The 16,757-nt window shown below is 43.3% G+C and overlaps 1 protein-coding gene across 2 annotated transcripts; it reads left to right on the plus strand.

The window, feature by feature from the left end:
* Positions 1 to 1,147: 1,147 nt before the first annotated feature.
* On the plus strand, positions 1,148 to 9,923 carry RBM7 (RNA binding motif protein 7). 2 transcript variants are annotated; one of them, XM_054004870.1, is made up of 5 exons: positions 1,148 to 1,277; positions 3,154 to 3,316; positions 5,822 to 5,924; positions 6,842 to 6,944; positions 7,853 to 9,923. In XM_054004870.1, exons 1-5 carry the CDS (start codon positions 1,182 to 1,184, stop codon positions 8,291 to 8,293), a joined length of 906 nt encoding a protein of 301 aa, XP_053860845.1. In that variant the 5' UTR covers positions 1,148 to 1,181; the 3' UTR covers positions 8,294 to 9,923. The 2 variants fall into 2 exon arrangements, with proteins under 2 accessions (XP_053860845.1, XP_053860846.1); XM_054004871.1 differs by having other exon boundaries at positions 6,845 to 6,944.
* Positions 9,924 to 16,757: the final 6,834 nt, after the last annotated feature.

The following is a 16,757-nucleotide window of genomic DNA, read 5'->3' on the forward strand; positions in this document are numbered from 1 at the left end:
TTATGGGTGGTCCTCACTTTTATTCTGTCCCTTCCTTCTTCCCAGAGCTAGGCATTTCTCCCTCCGCTCCCCAGAACTGAGCAATTGAATTAAATTCAATGAGACTTCAGCTTTACCTCTTGCCACTTTGCAAGAGAAAGTCAGACCCCCTCAGGTATCTGTCAGAGGTGGGTACCACCCACCCAGAATAGGATTACATACTGAGTTTGGGGTATGAGTTTCTCTGCCCATTTGTCTTTACGGTCCATTCTGGATCAGCTGGCAGGTTGTTACACAGCAGAATGCCATCTTTCAAGGTAAGGCACAGGTTTGTTTGTTTTATGATAAATCTTGGGATTCCTGGTAGTATCTTTCTTACACTTTCTCATATTTGGTGTTATTGGGCATAATACTTTGTGTCACACCCCTCAGCTATCGGTGTGGTTAGTTTCTTGCAAAACAAATGTCCCTTGCCGCTGCTGGGAAACATTCGCTCTCTCGCTCAACAACATGGCACATACTGGAACTTGTGCTTTCTACAGCTTTTCCTTCCCCCCCATATGCTTATACAGCACATCCCAGACATATAGATTTTAAAGGTCCAAAATGATCATTTAGGCTGAGCTCCTGCTAAGCAAGTCACCCACTGATTCCTGTATCATTTTATAGTGTTGCCAACTCTCACAATATGAGGTGTTTCTCTAGAAGCCCCAGCTTCTGGAGTCATATGATTATATGAGACTTAATGAAAAACAGGTTTCCAAGCCCTGACAGTTGAGGGGAAATGCTTGAACTGTGCCCTAAAGGCACAACATCTGCAAGGCAAAGAAAGCCACCCCCAATTCACCATAGATTTGGAATTTTATTAAATCAACCTCATGATGTTTGCAGGACTATGGTTAACAGACAGTCCAGCTGCAGCCCATCTCCCGCCCCACTCCTTCCCTCTCCCGCCTTAGCAGCAACCATTCTCCTCACAAAAGTGGAACATGTGGCTTTTATACCCTGCCTCCTAGGGTTGCGCATGCGCAGAGCGGAGATTCCCCCCCCACCCATGCTCTTGCCACCATGAAGCTCTCGCGGGAAGGCGTAAAGGTCTCGCCCTGGCGAGCGCGCGACAAGCGACGCCTCGCCCTCAAACGGCTGCGCCTGCGCAATACACGGCCGGCGCCTGCGCAGTAAGTCGGGGCCCGTGTGTGGAGATGGGCGCGGCGGCGGCCGAGGCCAACCGGACCCTGTTCGTGGGGAACCTGGACCCCCGGGTCACCGAGGAGCTGATCTTCGAGCTCTTCCACCAGGTACCGGCTGCCGCGCTCCCCTGGGGGCGGGATCTGAGAGGGCGGGAAGAGACCGGCCGGTTTCCGGCAGCAGCCGCCCCCCTCCCCTCCCTTCCCCTCCCCCACCGCGCGCGCGCTGCGAGTGGGTGTCAGCCCCGCCCCCATGCTAGGCTCCGCCCGCGGGCCCGGCCGCACGGGCTGGCCCAGCCTGGGGTGACCAGACCCGCGGGGAGGGGGCCGCACACGCAGCCCCCCTCCGCCCCGGGGCAGGCCGGCGGAGGGCAGGACGGGTCTCCCCCGCGCGCTACCCCGCGCTCTGAGCCGGTGGGCCAGCATCCCTGGAGCCGGGTCTGTCGCGCGGCCCTGCTAACACGTCCACACGGCACTGGCCACGCCTGGCCTGAGGCTCTGAGCTGCAGCCACCCTGCAACATGTTACAGCGGGACTCGGCCTCCGACCCGCCCCTCCAGCAGGGTCCGGAATGCGTGCTGGCTTCAGTCAGATTGATTTAGACCACGGTCAGGGGGGTCTTAGGCTCAAACCTGAGTCAGAGCTTGGGCTTAGTTGTGCAGTGGAGACATACTCCGATTTTAAAGCCCGAAACAACCATTTTGATGATCTAGTCCCGTGATTCTCAAACTTGGTTGCACACAAATCACTACACACGAGGTGGGATCAAAGCCTCAGCCTGCCTGAACACCACCATCCCAGGTGGAGGGGCCAAAGCTTAAGCCTCACCACCCCATGCAGCAGGTGGGGAGCAAAGCTGAAGCCCAGGGCTTCAGTCCCCGGCAGGGGACTTGTGGGCTGAGCCCCACTGCCCAGGGCTGAAGCCCTGGGCTTCAGTCCTGGGCCCCAGCAAGTCTAACACCAGCCCTGGTGACCCCATTAAAACTGGGTCATGACCCATTTTGCAGTCCTGACCCACAGTTTGAGAGCCCCTGATCTAGTCTGACCTCCTGCAAAAGGCAGATCAGAGCATTTTGCATGTCAAATCCTGTATCAGCACCGTTAAACTTTTACAGTTTTATTGCCACGCTCATGATATTATGTATGTTTTTGTGAAGGCACAACAGCTGAAGTAGATTGAAGAATAATACCACAGTTCTTACAGCACTTTATATTAGCAGATCTCAGAGCACTTTGCCATACTTTAATGTATTGTCCTCAATACTCTGAGATGGAGGAATAGTCTCATTTTTATAGGTGAAGTACTGAGGGACAGAGAGGCTACATGAATTAACCAAGATCATACAGGAAGTCACCAGTCTTGAACTCCAATATCCCACTTATTAGGATAGGCCAGTGCCTCACCACTGAACCATCAACTAACACTTTAAAAAAAAAAAACATCATAATTGTGAAGGAAAGCTTGAAATGTGACCTGGTGGTGACCTAAAGGCTCAAACCAGGAAACGTAGAAATCAAAACTTATTATTGTTTGGTTTAAAAATCATGACATCTATGTCACTATTTTTGATTGCTTGTGGCTGGCAGTATTGATCAAGCCTATTCCCTGGTCTCTTTCTTCCCTTTCTAATTTGATGTAGTCTTACCCTTCTATTGCAGTACAGGTTTTGCTCTTAAGAGTGGCATAGGTGGCTTGCATAACTATAACTGCTTCTTATTACTATTACTCTTTGTATTGTGGTAGTGCCTAGAGGACACTATCTCAACATTGTATGCATGCATAATAAAAAGATACTCCTTGCCCCAAACAACTTCACTTAAATACAGATGCATGTAACCTGTCTCTGCAGAACGAGCATGGGTGTGGTGGTCTTTGTGTGCTTGCTTATGAGTTTCTTGATTTCCCTTTTTCCATTTCTTTGTAAGAGTAAAACTCTTCTGAACTTGCTCCATTTTTATTTAACATTTTTTGTTTCTTGATTTGCAGGCAGGTCCAGTAATTAAAGTTAAAATACCTAAGGATAGAGATGGTAAACCAAAGCAATTTGCATTTGTGAATTTCAAACATGAAGAATCTGTCCCTTATGGAATGAGTCTGCTTAATGGGATCAAACTTTTTGGAAGGCCCATCAAAATTCAGTTCCGATCAGGTATCCATGAAATAAACATTTAAACAATCTAGTTGTTTTAGGCAAAGTGGAGTTATCTTTTCCCCCCTTCACAAAAAAACTTGACTATTTATATTTAATATTTTTAGATAAAAAGGATATTCATTGCAGGATATCAAATTGTCATTCACTTTTCTAATGGTTGGTATATTTGTGAAATGAAGGTGTCAGAACAGATGGTACACTAGCCTTTCCTTATTATACTTTTCCTGAAGCAAGAGACTTGTCTGTCAGTTCTGCCTGAACATAAGTTGCTTTTTTTGTGTGTGTTAACTTTGATTTCAGGTTTTGTTTTTTACACTGCAAATATTGTGTGAATGGTGACTATAGTAATCCTAATCAGTCAACTACATGTATGTATCTAGAGAACTTCTACATTTTCTCAAGGCTGTTCAGATTCATAGTACGGGGGGGGGGCAGCCTTCCGATTTAGTTGAGTATATACCCAAAGTTGTCTTAATAGCATTGAAACACCAGAAATGGCTCAGACTCAAATGATGGGATTTGTTTTTCACAAAAGTCCTAGTCTCTCACCTCAGTTTTGATTGACCAAGAATTGAGGTCTTGTATTAGTGTACAGGGCGTAACAAGGTTTGCCAGAGAGGAAGATCCAGAGCGTGCAAATTATTGAAGATATTTTGGAAATGGATAGGATGGCAAACTAAGATCTCTCAAGTAGGTATAAATTGCTGCTGTTGAACAAATTCAAGAGAGTTGGTATTTGTATGTTCAGAAAGAGGGGAATCTTTTTGGTTTTAGTTTTTTTCTTTTTTTCCCCCTGTGATGCTAATGAGGTTTTGAAGAGGCACAGTCATGAGGTTGTATAATGTTCTGGAGGAAACAATATAGAGTCTGAGTGAATGCCTGGGTTTGTCAGTGGGACTGACTGTGATGCCTGAAAAGAGGAAGGAAATAAATATTGGAATTCTTGGTTAAGAGTGCCCAAAAAGTGGTGGTAATCCTTTAGATCAGTGGTGCCCACCCTTATTACACAGGAGGGCCACATAAACCCAACTTTGTGTGGGTCAAACAGATTCTCCATATTTTAGTAAGATTTAAAGTCACCTATATTGATTTATATTTTAAGTTCAGCATGTTTTGTATGTATTTAGATACACAATACTGTACATAGAAAACCTTTTAACACACTTGTGCAAACTAAAATGATGCAAGCATGACAAAATGCTAATAAATTGGCTGTTAGCGTATTGTGTTGAAGCAGGCTGCGAGCCTTATGAAATGCTCTGGTGGTCCATGTATAGCCCGTGGGCCATAGAATTCATTCATTTTATTTTCTTGGGTTTCATGCAAAAGGTTTATATATGTAGTACCAGATAAGTGGGGTCCGTAAACAATCTATTAAATATATTCATGCCTTATTACATCGGTGAAAAAAATGGAGTTCAGTGAATGCACAGTTTAGTCATTTGGAGTGTAATACAGTATACGCTGGAGTCAGAGGCAAAGCTCAGATTATTAATACATTCTGATAGTATCTAGTGGCTGCAACTAAGATTACTGCCCTATTGTGCTTAGTGCTGTATAGTACAAGAGATGGTCCCTGCCTTGATGAGTCCATTGCTTTCAAGAGGTGAGGCTCAAACCATTAGTGAAATGAGTTGCCTTAAGAAACATAAGCTTTCCCACAAGATAAGGAGAGCTCACTCTAAAGGTTTTCTGCTATATGTTTAGATTATCTATTTTATAGCTCCAAGAGATACTCTAAACCAGTGGCTCTGAACCTTTCCACACTACTGTACCCCTTTCAAGAGTCTGATTTGTCTTGTGTAACACCCAAGTTTCACCTGACTTAAACTTACAAAATCCGACATAAAAATACAAAAGTGTCACAGCACGCTATTACTGACAATTGCTTACTTTCTCATTTTTACTATACGATTATAAAATAAATCGATTGAAATATAAATATTGTACTTACATTTCAGTGAATAATACACAGAGCAGTATAAACAAATCATGGTCTATTAAATTTTAGTTTGTACTGGCTTCACTAGTGCTTTTATGTAGCCTGTTGTAAAACTAGGCAAATATCAAGATGAGTTGATGTACCCCCTGGAAGACCTCTGAGTACCGCCAGGGGTACATGTACCCCTGGTTGAGGATCACTGCTGTAAACTCCTCATAGCTTTAGTTTTGTGGGGGGTAGAGGGGTATTGGTTTGATTATTTTTTTTTTTAAACAAATTACTGTTACTGGCATGTTAGTAACAGTTGCATCTGATTGCAGTTAAACTAGGTTGACTAGCAAGAATGTTGCAAGTTGATTGCATCTTTACCACTGGGTATTAAAATAGTTGCAACACCCTGTTTTGTAAACCAGATTGTGTGCCTTGGCGGTTCACTGATGAAACCGCAAAGCTAATTAAGCAGTGCAAAAGTGTTTCCATCTTCTAACAGATGTTCACTTCTTATCCGAACTTCCATTCGTTCTTTAGGTTGTCTTTTAAAAATGTTTGTTTTAATTCAGGGAGTAGTCATGCATCTCAAGATGGCAATTCATCTTATTCCCAGCATGGAACTGCTAATACAAGTCCTTCCAGCACACCACATTCAACACCAAATTCCAACAGGTAAAGACTTCTGTCCCACCTCCCAGCAAGTGCTTATCAAATAGATACTTTAGTCATTTAATATATGGGGACTTTGCTGTAGTTGCTGTCCTGCTTCTGGGCAGAGTAGCGGTTGTACCTTCTTTCCAGTGTGAGGGCCTCTTCCTAGTCATTTATACTGTTTGTAGGTAGAGCACAGTTGTATCTCCTGGGCAACAAAATAAAAATTAGGAACCTACTGTGAGGAAAAGTATTTGGTGTGGGTTTTTTTTTTTTTTAAACAAGTTTGAAAAATGTATGCCCAATGTGAAACACTACTTTCTAAAGCTTTCCACTTTATATGCTCTAGTGAGCGGTGTTCTTTTAGGGAAAATCTAGTGAAAATTTGTAGTTATTTAGGGCAGGACTACACTACTGCTTAAGTTGATCTAACTTACGTCACTCAGGGGTGTGGAAAAAGGCCCCCACACTCCCTCAGCGATGCAAGTTTCGTGCTGTCCACACCAGTGTTATATTGGCAGAAGATGCTCTCCCACTGATATTTCCACTTCTCGCCAAGGTGGAGTAATTATGCCAATGGGAGAATGTTAAAGGTATGCTGTTACCTTGATGACTAGTCCCTTTTGAGAAAAGCTAAAAGCACTTTCAGGTATTCTCACTCCTGTCTCAAAGTCCACCTGCCAATTCTTGTGGTCTGAGTCACTTCCCTGTTTAAGAATGTTTTTCCATTGCTGTGTGAAAGATCCACACAGAAAAGGGGAAATAAGTGGGCAAAGGGCTGTCAAATGCACACAATAAGCAAGCCTTTAAACAAAGTTACAGCACTACTTGGTTTAAAAAAAACAAAACAACTAATGTGATTAGGCTGCTGATGCACCTTTCATACCATCATTGTGCAAGTTAAACACTAAAGACTAAAATTCCTAATCTTTCTTCAGCAGATATGATAGGAGCACAGATAACACGTTAGCAACAGGATTCACATCCGTGCAGATGCTGCAGAGGTCTTTCTCATCTCCTGATAACCTTCAGAGACAAGTGGTATGCTGTTAAGTTAATAGAAACAGAAAATCTAAAGCTAGTGGTCACAAGCAGTAGGTGGATAACACATGAAAGAACTCTCTCCTTTTTAATTTTAAGTACTTTTTACTGAGGGATACTTATTTAACAGATACCGATTCACAGGAATGTGTTTATGGAGTGTTGAAAGTACGATTGCAGTTCCTGCCACTAAAGTGTTTAGTGCCTGGAAACTCTTTGAACCAAAGAGTAACTATAGATAAAGCAATCAGTGTACACTCCTAAACTTATTCTGTGAACCTGCATCCAGTCCTTCTGTTGTTAGTAAGTATTCACATCAAAGCTTTTCAGTTGAGGAGCAAATATGGTTCCACAAAGGACACCTTAGCATCCATATGAATAAAACCATCAGCTCTGATTTCTTTCATGCTGCTTGAGTGTAAACTTCTGAAAACAAATGCTCACTAGCCAAAAATAGGTCAGTATGTTACAGATTTTCTTTTTGTCTCCTTTGGGTCATCTGTTTCTTAGCTCAGTGTAATCACTTCAACCAAAACCATCTCAAAGAAATTAAATGCTCTTGCTTTTTATCCTGAATTTTATTTAGTATATCATTTAGAAGAGAGGAGTTAAGCAGGCCCAATTCATTAGAGGGATGAAAATGCTGTATGCCGTTAGTGTCCAGTAGAGAGAGTGTGGCTGCCATGAATGCTGATGCACATAGTGCATGGTATTCCCCCTGTATTTACTATTTATATAATGCAGAACTCCTAGCCCCTTTATAATTATTTAAAAAACTGTCCTAAGTCTTGCACCATGGACTGCTAAGCTGTTCCATCAATCATCCAGTCTCAGCAGAACCAAATGCTGATTCAGTATCCATCAACTCAGCTAGACTTCTTTCTTGATTAGCCTTTTTTCCCCCCCAGATGAATAGTGGTACATGGCAGCAGTCACAATACAGTGGAAAGTATGGTTCTCCGCATTCAGATCAGTCCACTTATACCTCACTGGGGCAGCAGCAGAGTCATTCATTTAATCAGTCTTCAGGCTCACAAATGCAGCGTCGTCCAGATGGCTCATCAGCACAACGCAAGAACAGGCTGAACTCCCATCCTTATCATATGGACAGCAGACATTTTAACCGTGAGCAGCGTTTTGGAGACTACGGCTCTGATCATCATTACAGGGGGAACAGAGATGATTACAGCTATGAAGACAGGAGTCCTCATGACCCTGGATCTGATCACTACTCCAGAGGGAACAGGGATGAGTACTGCTATGAAGACAGGAGCCATGATGGCTGGAGCCATGACTATAACCGAAGAGAGAACTACAGAGATGGCAAATGGCGCCCATCCCGGCATTAGCCAGTATTAAAAGTGGGCTCAAGAACTTTTATGGGCTCTCTCCTCCAGGTCTCAAATTGATTTTAACAGTGTATAGAGTAACATCGTAAGTTACCTTTTAAAAAAGTTTGTAAAGTCACCTGCATTACCTTTTTTTAAAAGAAAAAGCAGCTTCATTTTTATTGTATTAACCTTTCACCTCAGGGTTTTATGTAGAGAAATGTGCCACAACTTTAAAAAAAAAATCATTGTAGTTTGGTGAAATTGTACAGCTTGGTTGTATTATAAAGAAAATTTGTATTTTTTTAGTGTAATTAAAAAAAAAGTAGTCTCTGCAACAGGTCTGGTGGTAATCCCATTAAACAAATTCCTTGTAATATGATACATGTGGCAGTTTAAATATTGAAGACAGTGTTTTCATACTGAAATAAATGTTGCTTTTGAAAATGTATTGAAGAATAGTATTTAATGTAATTGCCCTGTAAAATCTGTGGATAAAACAATTTCAGTGTTCCAAATTCTTGCATTTAAGGACTTAATATGCTCTCCTTTGTTCCAATCTTGAGCCTTTTGATTTTAATAATTGTTTTAAAATTATGTGCAGTAGCCTAAAATGTTTGAAGAAATTATGTTTATGTAACTAAAACCACTCAGGAACTGATTGCATGCCTTGAAGTAGGTTGTCTATATTTTAGAAAATCTAAATTTAGCCTGTACCTCTTGATGTAAAGAATTTTTGTTTAATGCATAGGAGAAACAGGGGTGCCTATTTTATAAGTATTTTCGATGTATGCCCCTAATTTTTATGCAATATTACTTATTTAACTTTTAAATCAGTTGCTGAAAAATTGTGGTATGACTGAGGTACAGTATCCAAATGTAATAAGGGTTGATTTTTTATTCAGATTAGTAACTAAGAGGCTGTTAGTGTGACAGAATTTCACATGTATTGAAATCTTGTTTAAATAACTGAACTCTATTCACGTGCCCAGATCACCTTTTAATATATGCATTCCTATGTTTCAGTATAGCAATAAACTTTTTTATAAAAGCATATTCAGTGAAAAGTTTCAGAGGATGTTGAGAAGTAAACTCTACAGTAAGCGGTTTCTCTTCAGCTTGCATCTTAGTGTCTCTCCTACATAGCTAGTGATTGTCAAACTGATGGTTGAGTGAGAATTGAGTGGTAATTAGAAATACAGAACCAACTAGAGGACTTACTGAAGAGTCTAATTCTTTCAGACTTTTGATTTAATGTCTTTTACATAAGAAACATTCTAAGTCACAGCGACTTGTTCAAAACCAAACTAGTCAGAGTAAGGAAAATAGAAGAGCCAGTACTCTCAGTACTGTCAAGAGGAATGAATATGCTCAGTGTTTTCCTGAAAGATTTAAAGAACTGAGATATCACTAAAGACCCTATCTTTATTTAAAGCTTGGCATTGGATGACAAGTTGCAGTACTGAGCCATGGAGACTAAACTCTAGATTTTAATAGTTCAAATCTACTTGGCCTATATAAAATTTGTTAGTTGCTTGTCTCCTAGTCTTTGCCTGTTCTCATGTATTGTAATTGTCAGGCTCCATAATTCATTTAGTTTTTTTTTTTTTAAATATAACGTTCCATAAAGTTTCTTTTCAGATCAAACTGATGTGTGTTTGAGAACTTGTACTATTGTGTGACTAAAGAGGATTTCCATTTAATATCAGACTCCATTTTTGACTAGCACAAAAATTCACCCAACTACAAGAATAAAATATTGTAATCAGTTACGCAAGGTGCAAATGATATGAAGAGAAGTAACTTTAATGCTGTGATGCTCTTAGAACATTTTCTGTTACGTATGTGTGATGGTCTGTGCCCCTAGGGTCAGGGCAGTGCAGCCTAGCAGCCAGAGTTCAATGGAGCCACCCTTGGGGTGCAGAGCAGCCTGGCCTAGCGACCAGAATTCAGTGAGGGTGGGGCACCCACCAAGGGGTGTGGTTGCCCCTGTAGGGGGACCCAGGCCCACCTGACTCCACTGGGCCCTATGAGTGGCATGGCAACTTGCCACTGACTCAGAAGGGGCATCCTATCAAAACACTGAGGCTTCCCGGGTGGAAGGTACCACTCCATTACCGTCTCTGGGTCATTTCCTACCAGTACCTGCGTTGGGGTCTCCCATAAGATTTTGGATGCCCCATGATCAGTTGGGCCGGTTGCCTCCTGTGGCTGCTCCAGCTGCCAGGGTTCAAGCGGGCCTGGGGAGGCTCTGATTCCTGGTGTAGTCAGGGGCTGTAGCTGGCCCTCCACAGGCGCTTCCCAGAAAGGTCCTACCTCTGCAGTCTTCAGCCCAGAATGAGCTGGGCTTCCTCCCTTTATACTGCTAGAGTATTTGGAGCATGCCCAGTCCTGCTGGGGAGGCGGGACTTCACCCTGTCTGGGCTAGTGCGGGGTAAGCAGACCCCGTCACACACCCTCTCCCTTAAGAAGGGCCCCCAAGGGTGGTCTAGAAAAAAGTCTACGTTAACGTGGGTCTTACCTGAATGATGAAATATGCGAAAGTCGTAAGGTTGGAGTGAGAGGTCAGCGCATAATCTGGGGGTTCGTCTCCTTCATGCTGTGTATCCACCTGAGGGGGGCATGGTCCGTGATCAATTTGAAGGTGTTCCCCAGCAGGTAATAGCGCAGGGCGTCAATAGCCCATTTCTCAGCGGGGGCCTCTTTCTCTTTTGTTGAGTAATGTTCCCGAGGAAATAATTTGCAATTCAGGTACATTACTGGGTGTTCTTCCCCCTCTGGCTCTTGGGAGAGTACGGCCTCTAAGCCCACCTCTGAGGTGTCTGGATTATGAACTCCTTTGTAAAGTCGGGGTGTCGCAGGACTGGTTCCTGTGTGAGTTGCTCTTTCAAAGTCTTGGAAGGCCTCGTTGCACTGGTCAGACCACTGCACCTGGCACAGCTGAGAGTTCGTCAGGTCCGAAAGGGGGCGGGCTACGGTTGCAAAGTCTGGTATGAAACAGCGATAGTACCCAGCCAGTCCCAAAAACTGGCATACCTGTTTTTTTGTCTTGGGTGTGGGTGTATCCGTAAGGGCTTGTACCTTATTGATTAGGGGGTGCACTTTCCCTCCCCTTACAACATACCCGAGGTATGTTACCTCCTCCTGCTTGATCGCACTTTGCCAGGTTGGCTTTGAGGCCAGCTGTTCTAAGGGCCTGGAACACCCCAGTGAGGTGTCCAAGGTGGTCCTCCCAGTTACTACTGTAGACTACAGTGTTGTCTATATAAGCCACTGCATACTGATAGTGAGGCAGCAGGATCTTATTCATCAGCCGCTGAAAAGTCGTTGTGGCTCCGTGTAGCCCGAACAGCATGGTTACAAAGTGGAAGAGGCCGAATGGCGTTGGAAAGACCGTTTTTTTCCCCTGGTGTTAGGGGGATTTGCCAGTACCCTTCTAGTTAAATCTAGGGTTGACAGATACCTCGCTCCCCTGAGTCGTTCTATGAGCTCTTTTGCACAGAGCATTGGGTACACATCAAACCAGGAGATAGCATTGACCTTCTGGGAATCAAGTGGTCCCATCGGGTTTTGGGACCAGAACAATTGGGCTTCGCCATTCACTCTTGACACCTTGACCACCCCCATCTCAAGCACTGTATCCAGTTCCTGTCGTACTGCGGCCCACATCTTCCGGGGCAGCAGATTGTGGTCGTCCCTCACTCTCTGACTGGGTGTTGTCACAATGTGATGGCTCAGAAGGTTGTTTCATCCCGGGCAGGTTGATAGAACATCGGGGAAGTCCCATATGAGCTGCTGTATTTGCTCCTGCTGTGCTGGGGTGAGTCCTGCCCCGAGCATAGCCTGCCTTGGATCCTGGGGTTCCCCTGCTAGCGGTCCGAGTTCTGGGGCTGGCAGTGACGGGGTGATGAACAAGGCCTCTCTTGCTTTCCAGGCCTTCAAAAGATTCATGTGATACGTACGGTTATCCCTCCGTCATCCTGACAGCCGGACCTCGTAATCTACTGGCCTGACCCGCCGGGTCACCTCATAAGGCCCCTGCCATTTGGCTAGGAGCTTTGACTCTGCAGAGGGCAATAAGAGCAACACCCAATCCCTCGGGTCAAAACTCCGCACCCTACTTCCTCTGTTATAGATTCGTTCTTGTGTCTTTTGGGCCCACATCAGGTTCTCTCGGGCGAAAGCACTCAAGGCTCAGTTGCTCTTGGAGGTGTAACACATACTCGGTGGTCCTGAGTACTCGTGTCTCCTGCGCCTTCCAGTTTTCCCTCAGGAGGTCCAGGATTCCTCTGGGTTGTCTGCCATACAAGAGTTCAAAGGATGAGAATCCAGTCGATGCTTGGGGCACCTCCCTTATAGCGAACAGCAGGGCTGGCAATAGTGCATCCCAATGGCTGGGGTCCTCCTCCACGATTTTCCGCAACATGGACTTCAGGATACCGTTAAAGCACTCCACTAGACAGTCTGTGAGTAGTAAACTGACGCCCGGAGTGTCCATATATTCAGGAGGCGGCTCCAAGGGCCACTGGGCGGCTGTAGTGACCTGCTCGAAAGTGACCAGGAACGCCTTGGGGTTATCCCCTGACCCCATCTTAGTGAGGCATATTGGCAGCCCTGCCAAAGTCTCTCCAGATCCCGCCCCGGTGGGCGTGGCGGCTGGGGCTCCCGGTGGGCGTAGTAGAGTTGCCACTTGCTGGACCAGGCGTTCTTGTGGTACTTGTTGCTGGGCAGCCACGTCACGAAGGAGTTGCTGCTGTTGTTCCTGATGCTGGCTCGCCATCTGCCGCATCATGTGAGCCTGTTGCTGTCGCTGTTGGGCCGCCTGCTCTTGCTGACTCTCCAGCATCCACTTTAGAAGCTTCTCGGTATCCACCTTGGGTGGCAGTGGGGCTCCCATCGTCTAGATTCCTTCCCCTGGACCTTTCAGCTGGTCCCGGGCGTTGCCCACATTCTCCACCATGTGTGACGGTCTACGCCCCTAGGGTCAGGGCAGCGCGGCCTAGCGGCCAGAGTCAATGGACCAGCCCTTGGGTGCAGGGCAGTATGGCCTAGCAGCCAGAGTTCAATGGGGGTGGGGCGCCCACTAAGGGGTGTGGCTGCCTCTGTAACAGTAGCAACTTGCCACTAACTCAGCCGGGGGGGGGGGGGGGAAGAAGGGCAGAGGTCCTACCAGTATCTGTGTTGGGGTCTCCCATGAGACTTCGGATTCTCCGTGGTCAGTTGGGCTGGTCACCTCCTGTGGCTCCGATGAAGCAAAGATGCGGGACTTGATACATGATATGGTAGCTAACATTTCATTTTATGTTAATTGGAAGATTTAAAAAAATAAATTAAAAAAATACTTCTGGCAGAAGACTTTTGGAATAACAAATGGATGTCTTTTAAAGACTCCATCCTTAATTTTACAGAACTCAACCATTTTGGCTTGGCCTTTGGGAGTTTTTTGTTTTTTTTTAATTGGAGGCTATACAGTAGATACTCAGCAAAGTTGACATTTTACTACCACGTGTTAGTACATCAATCAGAAAACCAATCCTCTGCAAATAGTAACTAATTGCTGTCTCCTTTTCCCTAGCTGATATACAGTACAACACTCAAATTTAAAAAAACTTACTGATCCATTTAATTTAATAAAAACATGCAAAGAATGAAATATCAATCATAATTTAACTCACCTTTTCCTTCTGTGTAGTGCTAGTTCTAGAAAGTTAAGCTGTTCACATTCCGAGTTAGCATGACCTGTTCTGCTCTCTGAATAAGTTAGTGGGCATGATTTTCAGAACAGGTGCAGTGAATTTAATTAGAAGCTGAATGAGCTGCAGGGAAGACAGAAAACCACATCTTGCTTACAAACTTTGGATATGAGCCTAACCATACAATTTGCCAGAAAATATCAATTATTTTGTAAATAAGAAAGAAAAGATAGGTTTTAGCTGAGTAAATATAAGTGGGTTCATCCTGTCACAGTTTCAGAACGCTTGTTTAAAAAGTTTTGGAATGAAAAATAAGAAGGGGAAGTTTAGCAGGATGCAGGTAATTTTTTTCTCTCTCTGCTAGTTCACCAATTTCTTTGAAGCACACATCATAATGGAAGTGTTGGGATAGCATCTGGGAAACTGCTGAAAAAGTGCAGACTCCCTTATTTCTTGTAGCACTGAAAACTAGCATTTGTGATCCTTGTGCAGTATACATTCTGGAAAAGTATTTTTTTAAACTGGTGTAGACATAGCTAAGTTGACTTTTCTTGCTTGGATAACAGTTTCAATGTAAAAACTACAAGTTAGTTTAATAAATCATGTATTTTGTCTTAATGTTCTTTTTACTTAAAAATGCTAGCAGTAGTACCAGGCAATAAGATCTAGTGCTAAAATAGTCCTCATAAATTAGATTTTAATAGATGTGGTAATGTGACAATTTCATAATAAACACTCGCCAGATTTTACTATGAAAAATATATTAGAATTCTTTACCTTTTCTAAAATATTTTTCACATACCACCTTCTATTTCACAATGAGATATTTCATGACTTGTAAGATCTGTGACTGCAACAGCAGAAAACTACCATATTAAAAACATATCCGTAAGACATCTTGGACATTTAGATATTGATTCTGTAGGATGCTAGTTGAAATTAGAAATGTAAAAATTAAAAGTACCATTGGTATTTTATGTATATATCCCTGAACTGCTTGTAAATCACCTGGATTTATGCACCAAGTGTGCTGAATAGGTGTTCTGATTTTAGAATGCCAGGGCCATTAAATAGGACCTGGGTTTTCTGTTTTGTGAGAAATTCTGCAGTTTTGAGTTTGTTTTGAAACTTAACAAAACCAAACATTTTGAAATGATCAAACATAAGAACAGCCAAACTGGGTCAGACCAAAGGTCCATCTAACCCAGTATCTTGTCGTCCGACAGTGGCCAATGCCAGGTGCCCCAGAGGGAACGAACAGAACAGGTAATCATCAAGTGATCCATCCTCAGCTTCTGGCAAAAAATTTTGTAATTGACTTTTTAAACTTTTAATGTTTATTTAAAAATGCATTTCCTTCTGAAAAATTGTTTTGAAATAAATCAAATGTTTTCTTTAAAGAATTACTGCTTCCCCTGGAATTAAAAAAAATACAAACATTTCTAGTGGATGTAGGCTTTAAAAAGTTTATTTTTACAAAAAAGTTTGTTTTGGGACAAATTTGTTTTGGGACAAATTTGTTAGTAGTTTACTTTAACTTTGGGTTAAGATGTCTATTGACAAACAAGACAAACAAATTCAGCACTTCCCTCTCTGGAAAGCACTGAGAACCTTGAGAGCAGCTTTCAGCAAACATCTAAGTTTTTAGTTTCAAGAAATCAGTAAAAGTACAAGTTCGTTAGGGGCCACAAGCCACCTACAGTTGTAGTGAAGTTGGAGAAACTGCCACAAGAAGCTGTTATTTGGATTTACCAAACAGCATTTAAACACATTTATGAGAAAGGTGCACATGTGTGTACCTAAGCTCCCGTTATTGAAACCAGCTTGAATATAACTTCTTGGTGCTGTGCTTGAAAACAAGATATATTTGCAATTAAGCACCAAAATTACCAGCCATTGTTGGCATATCGGTGAATTCATTTTGTAAATTAAGGGTCATATTACTGCTGTCAAAAAAAAAAAATGCTATGCCCATCACTCCAGTGCCATGCTGTGATATTGCTTTGATGCAATGAGACAGCCCTAACCACAGGGGGGAAAGCTCTATTTATTTAAAATAAAGCTTGCTTTTTCCATGGTGATATGCTACATGATGGGAAATCCAAGCAGCACTATGTTTTTTTTAAAATTGAACACCCTAACGTGGCTCATACTTCTCTCTGCTGCCTATGCTACAACCACAATGCAGTAGTTTCTGCTTCCTAACTGGCTACTTTAGGGCCTCAAGAACATTTCTGTGTGCTTCAGGTGAGCAAACAAAGTTGGACTTACACATGAAATTAAAAATGGTTGGGGAGGGTTTAATGATTTGACAATGGGGCACAGACCCTTTCTCCTCTTGATTCTTCATTTGAGTGCAGGTCAGGTTGGGAATGGCTTTCCCACCAGATGTCACTATCTAATGGCTGTTCCGTAACCCCTACATGAAATGACTTGGTGGGTTTTGGTCCACTTTCTAGTGGACAAGTTTTGCATTATAAAACACCATCCTCATTTGGCATTCTTGTTGGCAGCCTCAGGAGAGTCTGAAGTCCCCCCTCGCTCCTGGAGGTTGTTCCTACATGAAGGCTGATGCACATTTGCTGGGAGCAGTGCCTATACTGTACCTGTCCTAGACGCAGAGGAGTTCATTATCCAATTTCCAGCTTCAGCCAATTTGGCACTTTTCACCAGCACAAAATACAAATTTGAGAGGGAATGATTATTTTCCAGAGCAAATGGAAAGGAAAGATGGGCCTGGGGATTAAGGGGCAACTGTGATCACTTTGTTTCCTCCCACCTTTTGTCTGTTT

The sequence above is a fragment of the Malaclemys terrapin genome, chromosome 15 (assembly GCF_027887155.1).
Source record: "Malaclemys terrapin pileata isolate rMalTer1 chromosome 15, rMalTer1.hap1, whole genome shotgun sequence".
NCBI classification, from domain to species: domain Eukaryota; kingdom Metazoa; phylum Chordata; order Testudines; family Emydidae; genus Malaclemys; species Malaclemys terrapin.